Source organism: Dendrobates tinctorius, unplaced genomic scaffold, assembly GCF_039654945.1.
Source record: "Dendrobates tinctorius isolate UK_male_01 unplaced genomic scaffold, ASM3965494v1 ptg000019l, whole genome shotgun sequence".
Taxonomy (NCBI): Eukaryota; Metazoa; Chordata; class Amphibia; order Anura; family Dendrobatidae; genus Dendrobates; species Dendrobates tinctorius.
This window is the reverse complement of record NW_027361687.1, coordinates 67,436,853-67,457,654: the sequence shown is the minus strand read 5'-3', so window position 1 is coordinate 67,457,654 and position 20,802 is coordinate 67,436,853. Positions and strand designations below refer to the sequence as shown.

At 46.1% G+C, this 20,802-nt stretch overlaps 1 protein-coding gene across 1 annotated transcript in view; it reads right to left on the bottom strand.

Moving 5' to 3' along the window:
• Nucleotides 1-14,595, bottom strand: part of LOC141083032 (cell adhesion molecule CEACAM3-like) — a 251,055-nt gene extending 236,460 nt beyond the window's left edge. Inside the window, exons 1-2 of the mRNA XM_073567181.1 lie at nt 14,465-14,595; nt 11,665-11,955 (exon numbers count right to left, since the gene is read on the bottom strand). Coding sequence (XP_073423282.1) covers nt 11,665-11,955; nt 14,465-14,516 — 343 coding nt within the window. The 5' untranslated portion in view covers nt 14,517-14,595. The remainder of the gene's footprint in view (nt 1-11,664; nt 11,956-14,464) is intronic.
• Nucleotides 14,596-20,802: the final 6,207 nt, after the last annotated feature.

The following is a 20,802-nucleotide window of genomic DNA, read 5'->3' as shown; positions in this document are numbered from 1 at the left end:
ATCAGGCTCACTACCTTTCTTTACCAGAAGAGGGAGTTCCTCGGGCCTCAGTAGTGAAGGGGAAAATGAACTCACAACAGTACCTCCCCCTTGAGGAGGGGTCACCAAACCCTCAACCATGCCACCAGGGCGATCAGGGTGAGCCCAATGAAAGGCACGCACCAATCTTTTGGCATGAATATCAGAGGCAGAGACCCAGGAATTATCCTCCTGACCATAACCCTTCCACTTAACCAAATACTGGAGTCTCCGTCTAGCCAGACGGGAATCCAGTACTTTCTCTACCTCATATTCCATGTTACCTTCAACCAATACAGGGTCTGGAGGTGCCACCCCCGGAACAACAGGTTCAACAAACCTCTTCAACAAAGACTTATGGAACACATTATGGATTTTAAATGTGACAGGAAGAGCCAAACGAAAAGAGACCGGATTAATAATCTCCAAAATCTTGTAAGGTCCAATAAATCTAGGCTTAAACTTAGGAGAAGCCACCTTCATAGCAATATTTTTTGATGATAACCACACCATATCACCAACCTTAAACTGGGGACCAATGGTCCTATGTCGGTTGGAAAACCGCTGGGCCTTTTCCTGGGAGAGAGATAACTTATCCACCACTTGGTCCCAGATCTGGTGCATTCTCTCCACCACAGTGTCAACACCTGGGCAGGCAGAGGGCTCCACCTGCCCTGAAGAAAATAGAGGATGAAACCCAAAGTTACAAAAAAAAGGTGACATCAAAGTGGCAGAACTAGCTCTATTATATAAAGCAAATTCGGCCAAGGGCAAAAATGAAACCCAATCATCCTGATCAGCAGAAATAAAACATCTCAAATATGACTCCAAGGTCTGGTTTGTTCTCTCTGTCTGCCCATTGGTCTGAGGGTGAAAAGCAGAGGAGAAGGACAACTGAATTCCCAGCTTGGAACAGAAAGTTCTCCAAAATCTAGACACAAACTGGACTCCTCTGTCAGATACAATGTTCTCAGGAATCCCGTGCAAGCGAACCACCTGTTGTAAAAACAGGGGCACCAACTCAGAGGAAGATGGCAACTTAGGGAGTGGTACAAGATGAACCATCTTAGAAAACCTATCACAAATCACCCAAATAACAGTCATCCTTTGAGAGACAGGCATATCAGAGATGAAATCCATTGAAATATGGGTCCATGGCCTCTTGGGGACAGGCAAAGGCATCAACAACCCACTAGAACGAGAACACGATTTAGACCGGGAGCACGTCCCACAGGACTGCACAAAATTCCTGACATCACGAGACAAGGAGGGCCACCAAAAAGACCGACTCACCAGATCTCTAGTACCAAAAATACCTGGATGACCAGCCAAAACAGAGCAATGAACTTCAGACATCACTCTCTTCTTCCACTGGTCAGGAACATACAACTTTCCACTGGGACAACGCTCAGGTTTGTCCTCCTGGAACTCTTCCAGAGCACGTCTCAAATCGGGCGAGATGGCAGAAAGAACTACCCCTTCGCCTAAGATGGTAGCAGGCTTGGTCACCACAGGAGAATCAGCAAAGAAGCTCCTAGAGAGGGCGTCTGCCTTGACATTCTTAGTTCCAGGAAGAAAAGAAACCACAAAATCAAAACGTGTAAAAAACAAGGCCCACCTAGCCTGTCTAGGGTTCAAGCGCTTAGCCGACTCTAGGTAAATCAAATTCTTGTGGTCAGTGAGGACCACGACTTGATGCTTAGCTCCCTCCAACCAATGTCTCCACTCCTCAAATGCCCATTTCATGGCCAACAGTTCCCGATTCCCCACATCATAGTTACGTTCAGATGGAGAGAACTTTCGGGAAAAGAAAGCACAGGGATTCATTTTAGATGTTACAGGATCCTTTTGGGACAAAACAGCTCCTGCACCAATCTCAGAAGCATCCACCTCTACCTGGAACGGAAGTGAGACATCAGGTTGCCGCAAAACCGGGGCGGAGGTGAATCTTCCCTTCAGCTCCTGAAAGGAAGAAACAGCCTCCGGAGACCAATTTAACACATCAGCACCCTTCTTAGTCAAATCAGTCAATGGCTTGGCAATACTAGAAAATTTTGCTATAAATTTCGGATAAAAATTAGCAAAACCCAAAAACTTCTGGAGGGCCTTCAAAGAAGTGGGCTGAACCCAATCGTAAATGGCCTGTACCTTGGCCGGGTCCATTTCAATAGTTGACGGGGACAAAATAAATCCCAAAAACGAAATCCTCTGTACTCCAAAAAGGCATTTAGATCCTTTGACATACAGGGAATTCTCCCTCAAGATACGGAACACAGTCCGAATATGTTCCACATGAGAATCCCAATCCTTGGAGAAGATCAAAATATCATCCAGATAGATAATCAAAAATTTATCGACAAAATCTCGGAAAATATCGTTCATGAAGCACTGGAAGACAGAAGGGGCATTAGTGAGCCCAAAAGGCATCACCAGGTACTCAAAAAGTCCCTCCGGAGTATTAAACGCTGTCTTCCATTCATCCCCATGCTTAATGCGAATAAGATTATACGCCCCCCTGAGGTCAAGCTTGGTAAACCAGCAAGCACCTTTAACTCTGGAGAATAGATCAGAAATCAGGGGTAACGGATACTGATATTTAACAGTAATTTTGTTGAGGGCACTATAATCAATACAAGGTCTTAATGATCCATCCTTTTTGGCTACAAAAATAAAAACGGCACCTAAGGGTGACGAGGATGGTCTAATATGACCCTTCTCCAACGCCTCCTTAATATAGGATCGCATAGCCTCGTGCTCGGGTACAGATAAATTGAAGAGCCGACCCTTGGGAAATTTACACCCCGGGCTCAGTTCAATTGCACAGTCATAACTCCTATGAGGAGGCAGAGACGCAGACTCATTCTCACTAAATACATCATAAAAGTCCACCAAATAATCAGGAACATCATGCGACTGAGGAGAGGTGGAAAACACCGGAGCCTCACTAAAGGCACACCGACAACCCCAACTCACCACAGACACAGATTTCCAATCCAAAACTGGATTATGAATTTGTAACCAGGGAAACCCCAGAACAATAGTATCATGCAGATTATGCAACACCAAAAATCTGCAATTTTCTTGATGGTCTGGGACGACCCGCATTACCACCTGGGTCCAAAACTGAGGTTTATTTTTAGCCAAAGGAGTAGCATCAATCCCCCTCAAAGGGATAGGCGTCTGCAGAGGTGTCATCAGAAATCCACAACGTTTAGCAAAATCCAAGTCCATTAGGTTTAGGGCTGCTCCTGAATCCACAAAAGCCTTGGCGGAAAATGTGGACAGGGAGCAGATCAGAGTAATAGCCAGAAGAAACTTAGGTTGAACACCACCAACAGAAAACGTGTGTGCAAAGCGTTTCTCTCGTTTAGGACAGACAGAAATAATATGCGAGACATCTCCACAGGAAAAACACAACTTATTACGCCTTCTGAACTCCTGACACTGCTCTCTGGAAAAAACTCTATCACATTGCATAGGTTCAGACATTTGTTCAACAGGTGGCAACACCTCTCGCGCAGCTTTGCGTTCGCGCAAACGCCGATCAACCTGAATGGCTAATGACATAGAATCGTCAAGACCAGAGGGAACAGGAAATCCCACCATAGTATCTTTTACGGCTTCTGACAACCCCTTCCGAAAGAGAGGAGCCAAGGCATTATCATTCCAGGTAGTAAGTACTGCCCACTTTCGGAATTTTTGACAGTACAATTCTGCAGAATCATGACCCTGGTTCAATGCCAGCAGGGTCTTTTCAGCGTGATCATTGGCATTAAGTTCGTCATACAACAACCCCAAGGCCTGAAAAAATGCGTTCACATTAGTCAGAATAGGATCATCTGGTTGCAAAGAAAACGCCCAATCCTGGGGATCGCCACGCAGCAAAGAGATGACAATTTTAACCTGCTGCGCGGAGCTCCCTGACGAGTTAGGCTTCAAGGCAAAAAATTATTTACAATTATTTTTGAAATTCAAAAATTTAGACCGATCCCCAAAAAATACATCAGGTGTAGGAATCTTTGGTTCAGCAGCATGTGAATGAGCAAGGTAGGCGGAAATTCCCCGCAATTCCGCAGCGAGCTGCTCCACACGATCAGACAATTGCTTTATCTCCATTGAGAGAAAAAAAAATTCCCCCTACGGCCTCAGAGATATAGAGGAAAAAATATACACTTTTTTTTTACAATTCTTTCCTGCTATTGAGTACCCTAGGATCTGCGGTATGGCGGGTGATTCTGTTATGATTGAGTCACCGTAGGAGGCAGACACAAAAATAGAAGCTTCGTCCAGAAAACCAGAGAAGTTGGCAACTATCAGATTGCAGACCCCTGAACCTATCAACACAACTAGCAGTAGCCGTGGGGGGTTCCTACGATGTCCTAGACCCCTCGATCACAGACGGAGCGCTAAATAGCCTAAAGACAGAAAAGGAAATCTAAACTCCCTAAGAGCAGACCCCAAAGTAAAAGGCAGCCCCCAACATATAATGACGGTGAAGCAAGATGAAAAAACATTCACACAGATAGAAAGATAGGCTGAGCAAACGATGGGGCCCAAGCTAGCTAAACAGAACAGGAAAGGAAGGTACCTGTCTGCAATCTGCCAAAACCCTATCAAAGACATAAGCCAACAAGCTGATATGAAAAAGACCCTGAAGCAGCTAGGCTTCAAAAACTAAATCAGCACTCAGGTATTTTCAGAAGACAGAGCTAAAGGAATTCAGCACACCCCAGCAGGGAATGGCAGAAATCCAGAAAAACAAAGCAAAACAAAGTCTAAGCACAAATGCAAAAAGCCGAGCAGAAAACTTAGCTTTAGAGGAGCAGGAATTCAGACTGGTCTCCAAGGATCCCACAGAGAAATCACCCGCAGGGCAGAAGGGCGTCGGCAGCCTTATATCCAGTCAGTAACTCCACTCAGCCAGTCATCATCATCAGACTCAGGTGTTTAATAATCAGGCTCACTACCTTTCTTTACCAGAAGAGGGAGTTCCTCGGGCCTCAGTAGTGAAGGGGAAAATTAACTCACAACACCTCGCAGTGTACTGAGCCAGATTCTGACCCTGAAGAAACTCAGGTGCCCCTTCCCACATACTATACCACCGTACACGGTGACACAGAGGAAGGTGCACATGACATTGAAAAGGAGGTGATGGATGACCCAGTTGTTGACCCAGATTGGCATCCATTGGGGGAAGAGGGTGCCACTGCCAATAGCTCCGAAGAGGAGGAGGAGCATCCGCAGCAGGCATCGACATCGCAACAGCTGTTATCTGGCAGGCACGGAGCAGTCCAAAAACGGGTTGCAAAAAGCCAAAAAGTTGCTGGACTGCTTGGCCAGAAGGTCAAAATAGCACAGCGTGCAAGGACGCAAAATGTCTTCCATAGTAGGAAGAGTGCAATGTGGCACTTTTTTGAACAAAATCCTAATGATCAGGCCAAGGTTATCGGTAAGAAGTGCGCAAAGACCTTTAGCCGAGGGAAAAATCTGAAAAATTTGAATACCAGTTGCATGCTTAGACATTTAACCACCATGCACTTGCAAGCGTGGACGGAACACCAAACCTCAAGTACCACGTGTGCAAATGCTCCCAAAGAAGGTAGTCAGCAATGCTACATTGTTTCCCCCACTGTAAGCCCACCGGTTAGCACAGCAGCAAATGTTGAGGTGTCGTTGCAAGGCCAAAGCTGTCAGGGAATCACAATGTTATATCAACGAAAGACTGAATCTAGGCCATCAGAAAGAACACCAACTCCATCACCATCATCAACCCTCTCTCAGTCCGCCCTGTCCACCGCTAGTTCCACCATAGGCATCTCTCAAGTCCAGCTCACCCTGCCAGAGACTATGAGTAGGACAAGAAAGTACTCATCCTCTCATCCGCGTACACTGAGTTTGAACGCCCACATTGCCAAACTAATCTCGTTAGAGATGATGCCCTATCGGTTGGTGGAAAGCGCAGCTTTCCTCGAACTCATGGACTACGCAGTACCACGCTATGAACTACCCAGTCGCCACTTCTTTTCTCGCAAAGCCATCCCAGCCCTCCACCTTCATGTGAAGGACCGCATTGTCCATGCACTCAAGCAATTAGTGAGTGGAAAGGTGCACCTCACAACTGATGCATGGTCCAATAGGCATGGCCAGGGCCGTTACATGTCCATCACTGCGCACTGGGTTAATGTGGTGGATGCAGGGTCCACAGGGGACAGCGGTGGTGGGACTGTGCTGCCTAGCCCATGGTATAGGAAACAGTTGGCTGTAGGCGTTCGACCCTCCTCCTCCTACTCCTCTAGAAGCGAAAGCTCGTCCTCAGAGCGCAGTCGCAGCAGCACTCCATCCGCAGCTGCCAGTGTTGCACACGAGTTGTCCCCCTATCGATCAGCTAGTGGAAAGCGTCAGCAGGCTGTGTTGAACATGATGTGTTTGGGCGACAGACACACCGCGGAGGTACTGGCCGACTACTTTCAGCAACAAACTGAGTCATGGCTGGGCAGTCTACATCTTGAGGCAGGCAAGGTAGTCAGCGATAACGGCCGTAATTTTGTGGCTGCCATAGCCCTTTCAAAACTCAGCCACATACCTTGCTTGGCTCACACCTTGAACCTGGTGGTGCAGTGCTTCCTCAATAATTATCCAGAGTTAACAGGCCTGCTCCAGAGGGTTCGAAAACTGTGCTCGCACATCCGCCGGTCGCCCGTACACTCCAGTCGTATGCAGAAGCTGCAGCGATTGCTACACCTTCCCAAGCACCGGCTAATTATCGACGTTGCAACAAGGTGGAACTCCACCCTGCACATGGTTGAGCGGCTGTGCGAACAGAGGCAGACCGTAATGCATTTGTGGGAGGATACCCGGACAGGCACTTTGAGGGCAGACATGGACTTGACAGGTGTGCAGTGGTCAAAGCTGAAAGACCTCTGTAAAGTCCTTCAGTGTTTTGAGGAATGCACACGGCTGGTAAGCGCAGACGACGCCATCATAAGCATGAGCATCCCACTTATGCGTCTGCTCATGCAAACTTTGACGCACATTAAGGAGCAGGCGTCTGCAGCCGAGGTTGACGAAGAGGAAGAGGAGGAGGAAGTCCTTGATGACAGTCGGCCATTTTCTGCTCCGGGACCTCTCCTGGACGAGGTGGAGGAAGAAGAGGAAGAGGAGGAGGGTGATGATGGGGATGATTATTTAGGGGAGGAGGATGCTTCTCGTGTGTCCAGAGAAAATGTTGGCGTGGCAAGGTCTGGCACAGGGTTTGTGCGTGACTGGAGGGATGTGGATTTGCCAGAAGGTGCTCCTCCACCAAGCAGTCGCACTGCATCATTGACACCGGGAACATTGGCCCACATGTCAGATTATGCCTTGCAGATCCTAAAAAGGGACCCCCGCATTGCCAAAATGATGAACGATGACGACTACTGGTTGGCCAGCATCTTGGATCCACGCTATAAAGGCAAATTACAAAACATCATGCCACAGGAGAACCTTGACCTAATATTGGCTAACAAACAAGCTACTCTGGTAAACCGGTTGGTTGAGGCATTCCCAGCACACAGCAGCGGTGATGGTTCTCACACGAGCCGTAGGGGCCAGGGGCAGCTTGGGAGAGGTGTTCGTGGTGCACACATCAGAAGTGGCGTTGGAGACAGGGGTTTCATGACCATGTTGTGGACTGTTTTTTCAAGTCCCGCTCACACGACTGGTAATACTGCATCGATGGAAAGTGACAGGAGACAGCACTTGTCAACTATGGTTACAAACTACTTTTCCTCCCATGTCGATGTTCTCCCTCACAGGTCATTCCCCTTTGACTATTGGGCCGCTAAACTGGACACCTGGCCTGAATTGGCACAATATGCGCTACAGGAGCTCGCTTGCCCAGCTGCAAGTGTGCTATCGGAAAGAGTCTTCAGTGCTGCTGGATCAATCCTGACAGAAAAAAGGACCCGTCTGTCAACCCAAAATGTGGATGATCTAACCTTCATTAAAATGAACCATGCATGGGTTTCCAAGGATTTTGTCCCACCTTCCCCTGATGACACATAGGTTGACAGAAAAATGGCTTGCTTTGGTCCTCCTCTTCCTGGGACTTGAACAATTTCGCCTTTTGCATCAGCTGAATGTCCAACATCAACATATGCCACTTTCTAAAACTCCCTAACTGTGCTGCCTCCCCCCCCATGGCCGGGGTCACCACCTAGTGCACGAAACCGTGCGAGTGCCGTTGCCCTGGACAGGTGGGTAGGCCGACTCTTGGGTGCGGGCACTGGCAAAGGGTCCCTCATAGTGCAATCAAGTGTCTCTGACGGTGGTAGTGCACACCCGCCGTCAGACACACCGCCGTACTATGAGGGGCCCAGTGCCAGTACCGACGCCCACGAGTGGGCCCCCCTTGCTTGGGCAGGGCCCCAGCATTTGCAATCTTTTCCTCTCCCTGCTCCTCCGCTGTGTAGTCTGGGCCGTCAAATCCATACTGGGCCTGACACCGTCTGAGCCTGCCTCCTGATCTATAGACATATATTTTGAATGTGTACACTATGCTATCCATACATGTTATCCGGTGATACGGTACCCTTTCTCACCTTTGTGCAATCACGTGTAATCCATACTGGGCCTGACACCGCCTGAGCCTGCCTCCTGATCTATAGACATATATTTTGAATGTGTACACTATGCTATCCATACATGTTATCCGGTGATATGGTACCCTTTCTCACCTTTGTGCAATCACGTGTAATCCATACTGGGCCTGACAGCGTCTGAGCCTGCCTCCTGATCTATAGACATATATTTTGAATGTGTACACTATGCTATCCATACATGTTATCCGGGGATACGGTACCCTTTCTCACCTTTGTGCAATCACGTGTAATCCATACTGGGCCTGACACCGTCTGAGCCTGCCTCCTGATCTATAGACATATTTTGAATGTGTACACTATGCTATCCATACATGTTATCCGGTGATACGGTACTCTTTCTCACCTTTGTGCAATCACGTGTAATCCATACTGGGCCTGAGAACGGCTGGCGAGCTGTTAAGCAAGCTACAGCACCTGTGGTTTGCACACGTAAGTTTTTCATTTTTTCAGGAATGACGGTTAGGCCTAATTCCGGAACTGCGGTTGACCTGCACTTACTGGGAAATCATCGTTCGCGGGTAATAATTGTAATCCCAGATCCCCATCACTAACGGTGTTCAGCGGGTTATCTGCACTTGTAAGCGACGAATGCTGGCCCTTTCAGTGTAGCGCACATTCAGCCACGGACATGTAAGGGCATGACACACCAGTTATTGGCCAATCTCACGTGCCAGAGCCTCGCTTGTCCCTCTAGTAAGCCGGACTCGGACTGTGGGGCACGACAGAGTCTCGTTCGTTCACGGAATTAAGCTTGCAATGTGTGCATCTTTTTTGTTGCTGGATGGTTGAGGTTGCCCGTGTTGAGTCAAATTACGCCGCAGGCTCCACTCCTGGTGGTGCCCTTCTGGACATTCCTTTAAGGTTCAGCTTTGCAACCATACTGCCCACGTAAAACAAACACTTTGCCTTCATGAACGCTGTTTGGAGGGTCGTGACTCGTGGGAATAACGCCGCCCAATCAGTTAACCTGCTAGAGAGATCCTTCGTTGCTCCCAAGCATGACATCACACTCCATAGGAGGAAGGTAATGCCACTGTGGCAACCGTACTCCTGGGGGCGACACAAGTGCACTGATGCCCAGCCACTGATCGATGAATCTGCTGGTACATTGACCCAGACCACTACATTCCCCTCGCACTCTACACGGCCTGAATCTGACACTGATGAAACTCAGGTTACCCTTCCCATATACAGTTCCATCTTACACGGTGACAAAGAGGAAGCTGCAGATGAAAGTGCAGGTTCGGCCCACCCGCCGTCAGACACACCACTGTACTATCAGGGGCCCTGTGCCAGTGCCGTCGCCAATGAGTGGGCCCCCCCTGCTTGCTCAGGATCACAGCACTTGCAAGGTTGAAATACTGTGCAGTGAGATGGAAGATGGGGATGACGAGGAGTCCTGACTAGTACAGGGATTCCCTAGCGAGGAGACTTATTTCATTGTTTTCAATGTTGGGACAGCAATTTTTGGGGAGCACTATACTCTGGAGAATGATAGATGGGGCCCACCATACACTGGAACATTCCAAAGGTGGACATCAGACACTGGAGCAGCATTTACAGGGCCCATTATACACTAGAGCATTAGAAATGGGGCCCATTATGTATGGAGCATTATTTGGGCCCATAAGACAGTGGACCTTCATCCATGGGGACTAACATATACTGTAGCATTATGTGGAGCTCATCATATACTGTTTCAAACATTATATGGGACCAATGATTCTGTATGGAGAAATAGATGGGCCTCGTCATGAGATGTAAAAATTGAAGTATTTTTCTTTGTAGTATACCACTATTTCTCTGCCGTATCGGAGTAGCATGAGTTGTGGTATGTGTTAAAGGGGCGCTCTTTTGCCCAGGGCACATGAAAACCTGGAGCCAGCCCTACCCCCCACAACTTTAGCCAAATAACCCCCATTTTTCAGTGCGTAACTAGTATTATGAAGTAAATAAAGGGTGACAAGCTTCAGTAATAAGAATTTATGCTTTTGGCATTCAAATGGGCACTGTAAGTGTGTTTCCTGTCCTCCTCTCACTGCCGACTTTTCTTCCCCTTTGACTTACATTGGGTTTCGTGTTTCAGTCGGACTCCCGACTTTTCCCTATAGTCGGCCGATTTCATTCGACACGACTTTTGCGAAAGTCGGGTTTCGCGAAACCCAACTCGACCCAAAAAAGGCAAAGTCGCTCATCTCTAATGAGCACACTATGGCTGCAGTGTATAAGATGATGAGCACACTCTCTGGCTGGCAGTATATGAGATGATGAGTACACTATGGCTGGTAATGTGTGAGCACACTATGGCTGGCAGTGTATTGTATGATGAGAACAGTATGGCTGGCAGTGTATTGTATGATGAGCACACTATGGCTGCCAGTGTATGAGATGATGACTACACAGTGGTTGGCAGTGTATGAGCTGATGAGCACACTGTGGCTGGCAGTGTATGAGATGATGAGCACACTGTGGCTGGTAGTGTAAAAGATGATAAGCACACTATGGCTGGCAATGTTTGAGATTATGAGTACACTATGGCTGTCAGTGTATGAGATGATGAGCACACTATGGCTGTCAGTGTATGAGATGATGAGCACACTGGCTGGCAGTGTATGAGATGATGAACACACTGGCTGGCAGTGTATTGGGTGATGAGCACACTATGGTTGTTAGTGTATGAGATGATGAGCACACTGACTGGAAGTGTATGAGATGATGAACACACTGGCTGGCAGTGTATGAGATGATGAGCACACTATGGCTGGCAGTGTATGAGATGATGAGCACACTGGCTGGCAGTGTATTGGATGATGAGCACACTATGGCTGGCAGTGAGATGATGAGCACACTATGGCTGGTAGTGAGATGATGAGCACACTTTGGCTGGCAGTGTATGAAATGATTGTACTATTGCTGGTATTAAAGTGATAGATTTTCTTGGGAGAGGTAATTCTGTGAGAAGCACAAGGTAACTGGTGTAGTGGTGAGGGACAGATAGATGACTTACGGTAGACTTGGAGCTGGTACTGTGCTGTTCGCATTTCTCCATTGCGGAGCTTTATACTGGCGCTATACATCCCGTTGTCTTCCTGCTGCAGATTTAATATAATTAATGAGCCGTCAGGGTCACTCGCGAGCTTCCCCCTGTATGTTCTCGTTGCGTTGATGGGTTTTTGTGGTCCTGTTGATGCGATGCGATTATGACCAAAAAGCCAGGTGATATCTTGTATGTTCATCTCAGGCACTTTTAGTGTTACATTGTTGCCATTCTCCCCAGTTACATTTGTTGTCTTGACATCTATAAAGCAGCAGTAAAAAACAAGGGAGAAAAGAGAAGGGAGTCATCTCACCAGCTACAATGACACCAGTACTGTGGAAGGAGCAATGCAAGGAGCCACCCAGGCCAGGGCTGCAAACAGCAGTAATACGAGAAAAAAATCTCCAGCGATGGATCCTCAGGAAATAAAATCTTCAGTTTATTAAGAGAGAAATCCATAAAGCAGACAGACCGATTCACACAGGATCTGTGAAAAACAGCGCGTTTCGGCGTATAGCCCTAATCATGGTATGAAAGGAATGAACATATAACGGCAATAAATATGACAGGATTTCGGTCACATGTACGTATAGCATCCAATCAGAGGAAACTGTAGGTCCAACATACTAAATTATAAACAGAATATTGAAATACAAATAAGGCATCGAAAGAGAAACGTTCCTCATTATATTGTAATATTACACCGAGGGAAAAATCCAGGATGATTCTTCTGAGGATTTTTCTTTTTCGATCTCCTTCCCTTATTGGCCTCGACACCTTTTCTATGCCTGCTAATTTTAATGGAAAGATGTCTCCTTTGTGCACATGCAAAAATTGTTCTGATATATCTGAAGCAACTAGAAGAGGGTGTATCCCTAAGGGCAGAAGATAAAAAATGGTCAGAATATCTATATGTGGCGTGTCCCATTATCTGTATTTATCACTGACTTCTGAAAATCCACACAGATGGATTTTTTCACCACCATTTAGACGTATTATAGCAGGTATTGGGTCATTAGGTGAAATATTGGGAGCCTGGGTGGACCATTATCTTCAATCCAGTCTATATTAGCGACACTAAGGCTGGTTTCACATTAGCGCTTTTTCAGCGCGCGCACGGCCGGGGGTAGCTCCGCCCCCGAGCCGGCTCTCTGCCCGGCGTGCCCGCCCCTTGCTTGTAGCGCCGCCTCCTAGCGCACAGCGGCGCCTGCGATCGGCGCACCCTATCTTTAGCATAGGGTGCGCAGATCGTGCGCAGGCCGTGCGCTAGTTGCGCTTTGACCTGCGCTGCGCACTTTTGACGGTGCGCTGTGCGCGCCAAAATCCGAAAAGTTTGATTTTGGCGCGCACGGCGCACCGTCAAAAGTGCGCAGCGCAGGTCAAAGCGCAACTAGCGCACGGCCTGCGCACGATCTGCGCACCCTATGCTAAAGATAGGGTGCGCCGATCGCAGGCGCCGCTGTGCGCTAGGAGGCGGTGCTACAAGCAAGGGGCGGGCACGCCGGGCAGAGAGCCGGCTCGGGGGCGGAGCTACCCCCGGCCGTGCGCGCGCTGAAAAAGCGCTAATGTGAAACCAGCCTAAGGCTGACATTTCTACTTTTGGCAATTTTGAATGGAAGTCTTCATATCATTGGTTACGATGTGATATAGTTGGCTTGTATCCATCTATACTGCATAATTTTTAAAAAAAAGCACATATGTAACATTTATTCAGGATTTTCTCATTTCAGAGGTTCCATTTTCCATTTTTACTCACACACATTTTATTTTCTTTTAGTAATTTTTTTTTCTGCAAAAACCGTGTGAGTATGGGGCAAAATATTCCTCTTCTTTAGCAAACATTGTTATAGAGGTCTGGCAAGAGATATTTCTACTGATTTCAGGCCTTTTGATACCAGTATTATGGTGGTATGGTCATTTCGTAAATGACTTTCTTTTGATATGGGATGATACAAGTAAGAAAAAGAGACACTTTTACAGATGTATTAACTCCAATCTATATAATCTTAAATTTACCTTTTTTTATTTTAACAAAATTATTTTTTGGATATTTCGTTCATTGCGAATCCCTCTTCCAAAAGGGTTAACATAGTACATTGTAGAAAACCCACTGCTCCCAACTCTATAGTCAAAGCACAGTCCTGCCATCCCTCACATATTATTACAAATATTCCAGTGGGAGAATGAATAGGTCAGTGTTCACACCAGCAGGATTCTGCTACTGAGTCTGGGAAAGTGAAACTCCGATTAAGAAAGGGTTTTTTTCCAACTGGACCCTTAACCAAGCTGAGAATATCATCACCATCATAAAACTATCTCCCTGCAGTGAAGCCGGATCCCACGTTACCTAATCTCATTATGTCCCTCTTATTAGGTATGTAGCCAGAATTTGCTGACATTGGGCTCTTACATTCCCTTTTCTTTTTTCTTCTTTGGATAAAAGTACATCTTGCACTGCTTGGCTCTCTTTAGAAGGATTTTATATACATGGCCAGATAAGCTGCACCTCATATCATCATACACAAAAAAAACAGAAGATTTTTTTCACCTGAGGATCCAGTGCTGGAGATTTACTTCTTCGTATAAAGAGTATAACGCCCATAGTACTGGAGAAGTTGTAATGCCAGCACCCTGTTCTAGGCAGTGGTAGCAGCACCAGCTGCCATGCCCCTTACCCACATCCTCAGCTGGCACAGGCTCCCTCCACCACAGACCTCCGCTCCATGACCGACAACTATCTGATAACATGGTATTAAATCACAGAACTCACATGTGGCACAAAGAAGAATCGTGAAGCTCCGGAACAAAAGCATCGTGGTCATCACCACTGCCGATGATCACATATGGGGAGACGCGGCAAAAGGAGAAGGAGAAGGAAGTGGACGTCTCAGTCTGACTCTTCATCTGTAACTACATCTGTCTTCGTCTGCTGACCTCACACAAAACCCACGACACAAGCATCATCATCATCATCATCATCATCATCATGAGACTACACTTTCCTAATTTACTGATCAGATATACGTGTGTCTATGTACACACGTGGTCAAAATTGTTGGTAACCTTCGTTTAATGACAGGAAAACCCACAATGGTGACAGAAATAACTTGAATCTGAAAAAAGTAATAATAAATCAAAAACCTATGAAAATGAACAAATGAAAGTCAGACATTGCTTTTCAACCATGCTTCCACAGAATTTAAAAAAGTAAAAGTCATGAAATAGGCCTGGACAGAAATGATGGTACCCTTAACTTAACCCCTTTCTGCCATATGACATACTATTCCGTCCATGTGCCCTGGGACTTAATTCCTAAGGACGGGATAGTATGTCATATGCGATCAGCGGCGCTCACAGGGGGAGCACCGCTGATCGTGGCCGGGTGTCAGCTGACTATCACACGGTCCGCCCCCGGCACATTAACCCCTGGCACACTGCGATCAAACCTGATCGCAGTGTACTGGGGGCATAGGGATGAATCGCGCAGGAAGGTGGCTCCCTGCGTCCTTCCCAGAGCACCTCGGAACAGCACAATGTGATCGTGCTGTGCCAAGGGCCTCCTCCCTGCAGGTCCCCGGATCCAATATGGCCGCGAGGGTCTTCTAGGTCCTGCAGGGAGGCGGCTTTCTCAGTGCCTGCTTAGTGCAGGCACTGAGAAAGCCTCCTCAGTGCCTGTCAGATCGCTGATCTGACATAGTGCACTGCAAAGTGTCAGATCAGCGATCTGACACTTTATAGTAATGTGCCCCCTGGGACAATATAATAAAGTAAATTGGTACCGAAAATGGTACCAATAAAATAGTCAACTCGTCCTGCAAAAAATAAGATCTCACATGACTCTGTGGGTCAAAATATGGAAAAATTACAGCTCTCAAAATGTGGTGATGCAAAAACGATTTTTACAATAAAAAGTGTATTTTAGCATGTGACAGCTGCCAAACATAAAAACCCACTATAAATAGTAAATCAAACCCCCCCTTTATCACCCTCTTAGTTAGGGAAAAATAAAATTAAATAAAATGTATATATTTCCATTTTCCCATTAGGGCTGGGGTTAGGGTAAGGGGTGTGTTAGAGTTAGGGCTAGGGCTATGGTTAGGGTTGGGATTAGGGTTAGGGGTGTGTTAGGGTCAGGGTTATTGTTATGGATAGGGTTAGGGGTATGTTGGGGTTAGGGTTAGGGTTGGGATTAGGGTTAGGGCTAGGGTTAGGGGTGTGGTAGGGTTAGGGCTAGGGTTAGGGGTGTGTTGGGGTTAGGGTTGGAGTTAGAATTGGGCATTTCCACTGTTTAGGCACATCAGGTGCTCTCCAAATGCGACATGACGTCTGATCTCAATTCCAGCCAATTCTACATTGAAAAAGTCAAACGGTGCTCCTTTCCTTCCAAGCTCTGCCATGCGCCCAAACAGTGGTTTGCCCCACATATTTTGCATATATGCCTACTCAGTACAAATTGCACAACAACTTTTGGGTCCAATTTCTCCTGTTACCCTTGGGAAATCAAAAATTAAGGGCAAAAATATCATTTTTGTGGAAAAAAAATATGAATTTTTTTATTTTTATGACTCTACGTTATAAACTTCTGTTCTGGGTCTAGTTTATAAAATGGTGTCACCTCTGGGGAGTTTCCAAAGTTTAGGAACATCAGGGGCTCTCCAAACGCAACATGACACCCACACACCATTCCATTAAAGTCTGCATCCCAAAACATCACTACTTCTCTTCCGAGCCCTGACGTGTGTCCATAGAGTAGTTTTCTCCCACATATGGGGTATTAGCGTACTCAGGACAAATTGGGCAACAACTTTTGGGCTCCAATTTCTCCTGTTACCCTTGAGAAAATTAAAAATTGAGGGCAAAAATATTATTTTTGTGGAAAAAAATATGATTTTTTTATTTTTATGGCTCTATGTTATAAACGTCTGTGAAACACTAGGGGGATCAAAGTGCTCACCACACATCTAGATAAGTTCCTTGGGGGGTCTAGTTTCCAAAATGGGGTCACATATGGGGGGTTTCCACTGTTTAGGCACATCAGGGGCTCTCCAAACATGACATGACACCTGCAGACCATTCCATCAAAGTCTGCATTCCAAAACGTCACTACTTCCGTTCCGAGCCCCAATGTGTGCCCATACAGTAGTTTTCTCCCACACATGGGGTATCAGCGTACTCAGGACAAATTGGATAACAACTTTTGGGGTCCAATTATTCCTGTTAACCTTGGGAAAATAAAAAATTTGGGGACTAAAAGATCATGTTTGTGGAAAAAATAGATTTTTTTTTATTTTCATTCCCAGGCATTATAAACTTCTGTGAAGCACTTGGGGGTTCAAAGTGCTCACCATACATCTAGATAAGTTCCTTGGTGTGTCTCTCAATTCCAGCCAATTTTGCATGAAAAAGTCAAATGTCGCTCCTTCCCTTCCGAGCTCTGCCATGCACCCAAACAGTGGTTTACCCCCACATATCGGGTATCAGCGTGCTCAGGACAAATTGCACAATAACTTTTGGTGTCCTGTTTCCCTTGGGAAATTGAAAATTGGGGGTGAAAAGATCATTTTTGTGGAAAAAATATGATTTTTTAATTGTACAGCTATACTTTATAAACTTCTGTGAAGCCCTTGGGGGTTCAAAGTTCTCACCACACATCAAGATAAGTTCCTTGGAGGGGCTATAATTTCCAAAATAGGGTCACTTGTGGGGAGTTTCCACTGTTTAGGCACATCAGGGGCTCTCCAAATGCGATATGGCGTCAAGCCAATTCTGTGTTGAAAAAGTCAAACGGCGCTCATTCCCTTCCGAGCTCTGCCATGTGCCCAAACAGTGCTTTACCACCGCATATGGAGTATCAGCATACTCAGGACACATTGCACAATAACTTTTAGGGTCCTGTTTCCCTTTGAAAAATAAAAATTGGGGGTGAAAAGATCATTTTTGTGGAAAAAATATGATTTTTTAATTGTACGGCTGTACATTATAAAGTTCTGTGAAGCCCTTGGGGGTTCAAAGTTCTCACCACACATCTAGATAAGTTCCTTGCAGGGTCTAGTTTCCAAAATGGTGTCAGTTGTGGGGGGTTTCCACTGATTAGGCACATCAGGGGCTCTCCAAACGCGACATGGCGTCCGATCTCAATTTCAGCCAATTTTGCGTGGAAAAAGCCAAACGCCGCTCCTTCCTTTCTGAGCTCTTCCATGCGCCAAAACAGTGGTTCCCCCCACATATCAGTTATCAATGTACTCAGGACAAATTGTTCAATAACTTTTGCAGTCCAATTTCTCCTGTAACCCTTGGTTAAATAAAAAAAAATTGGAGCTGAAGTACAGTTGTGGCCAAAAGTATTAACACCCCTGCAATTTTGTCAGATAATACTCAGTTTCTTCCTGAAAATGATTGTAAACACAAATTCTTTGGTATTATTATCTTCATTTAATTTGTCTTAAATGAAAAAACACAAAAGAGAATATATGATTCAGATGGAACCTCTGGCAGAAGATTCCCTATAATGAGGCAAATGGAGGCACTGTGGATGCTGTGTGATCTGTGATCCGGTGGTGTCCACCTTTTTAGGAGTACATAAAAGCGCAGCCCACCTCAATTTTCTGCACTTCTGAAAAGAAAGACACCACTGAACAGAGGCCAGAAGGAGTCCAGAGTAACTCTGCTGCCTCATTATAGTGAGTGGATCCATCATTGGTTTCACCTGAATCATGTCACTCAGAGATTTAAATGGAAACCACGATGTAAGTGCTCAGCGCCGGATAAATGTGATTTCAAATGTTATGTAAAATATTCCCAACAAAAGCTTCAACTCAACCCACAAAAAAGCAAGTCTCCACTCAGGTTTGTCATCTGTTAACAGAAATATAGGGGCTTCCATATTACTGATAGTACAAAGGCTCTGGAAAAGTGCTATCGCTCCTTGCCCTCCAAAAGAAATTCAGCAAATTTTCCGCTCCCAAAACCAAATGCCCCTCTTCCCCTTCTTAGCCTCAGTGTGCCTAAACCACATATAGCGCCCACATGTTTGGCATTTCAGTAGTGATGACAACCCACCTAATATACAAGTGCATGTCTCCAGAAGCACAGGCTGGGCATAGTGTACTGCTCACTACAACGGCAGTTTTCAATTTTCACTTTAAATGTTTTACTGGAATGTTTCTGGAAAATACCTATGGAGGTAAAATTGTCACTACATCTGTAGATAAATTCCTAAAGGGGTATTTCCAAAATGGGGTCACTTGAGGGGGGATTCTGCTCTTTTACCACTCTGTATATGTGTGGCGCCCCTGAGGGTTCAGTCGCCACAGAGGTACTGCACCTCAACCAGAGGTATGTGGGTCTTCAAAAACAAATATGACTGAGAAGGTAAATTTCAACGGTTTAAGGCAAGATTGGTCGCAAAAGTGTACTTGCAAAAGTATGGTGAAGATTATGATGCTACATTTTCTACAGTTGCGAAGCAAACCACATTCAGAACTTTATTGACCAGAGCTGCAGGTCAACAGATGATAATGAGACATTTTGACATCAAAACAGCCTTCCTACATGGTGACATTGAAGAAGTGTTGTCCATGAGCCAAGCCGAGGGATATATTAAAAAGGATGAAGAGCACCTTGTTTGTAAAATGCAAAAATCTCTCTATGGACTTAAGCAGTCGGCAAGAACATGGAACTCAAAAATGAACAAAGTTTTGATGGATCAAGGATTTAAAGATCTCAAGCGTCTCCCACTCCCACACTAACTCCTCATCCCACCCTCTCTCTCTTGGAGTCCCCCAAGGCTCTGTTCTAGGACCCCTACTCTTATCAATCTACACACTTGGTCTGGAGCAACTAATGAAGTCCCACAGATTCCTGTACCACCTTTATGCCGATGATACTCAGATCTACCTCTCTGGCCCAGACATCACCTCTCTGCTCTCCAGAATCCCAGAGTGTCTATCAGCCATATCCTCCTTCTTCTCCTCTCGCTTCCTCAAACTCAATGTGGACAAATCTGAACTGATCATGTTTCCCCCATCTCACAGATCTTCCTTACCCGACCTTTCTATAACAATTGACAACATCACGCTTTCCCCTGTACCGGAGGTCCGCTGCCTCGGAGTAACCCTTGACTCTGCCCTGTCCTTCAAACCGCACATCCAAGCTCTCTCCACCTACTGTCGTCTCCAGCTCAAAAATATTTCCAGAATCCATTCCTTCCTCAACCCTCAATCTACTAAAATGCTTGTGCATGCCCTCATCATCTCCCGCCTCGACTATTGCAACATCCTTTTCTGTGGCCTCCCTGCTAACACCTTTGCACCTCACCAGTCCATTCTCAACTCTGCCGCCCGACTAATTCATCTCTCTCCTCGCTACTCCTCCACTTCTCCCCTCTGCAAATCTCTTCACTGGCTCCCATTCCCTGAGCGTATCCAGTTCAAATTACTAATACTGACCTACAAGGCCATCTACAACCTGTCTCCTCCATACATCTCTGAACTAATCTCCAGATACCTTCCCTCAAGGAATTTCCGGTCCTCCCAAGACCTACTTCTCTCCTCCACACTTATTCGCTCCTCACCCAACCGCCTCCAAGACTTCACCTGAATAGCCCCCATCCTCTGTAATTCCCCGCCCCAACACGTCCGGCTATCAACCACACTCGGATCCTTCAGACGAAACCTGAAAACCCACCTCTTCAGGAAAGCCTACAGCCTGCAGTGATCCCCGCTGCCTCCTCACCACTACTGGAGCTACCACCTCACCATCACTGGAACTGCTGTAACCCCCCAACCTACTGTCTCCTTCCCCACCATCCTGTAGCATGTAAGCCCGAAAGGGCAGGGTCCTCTCTCCCCTCTATATCAGTCTGTGATTGTTAGTTTGTTTGCTGTAAGTGATATCTGTAATCTGTATGTAACCCCTTCTCATGTACAGCACCATGGAACCAATGGTGCTATATAAATAAATAAATAAATAATAATAATAATAATAAAAAAGCTGATCCATGTTTGTATGCGAAAAATGTAGCAAAGGAGTGGATGTATGTTTTCCTATATGTAGATGATGCAATCATGTCTCATCAAGATGAAAAGGAAATTGCAAAGCTATGTGAAA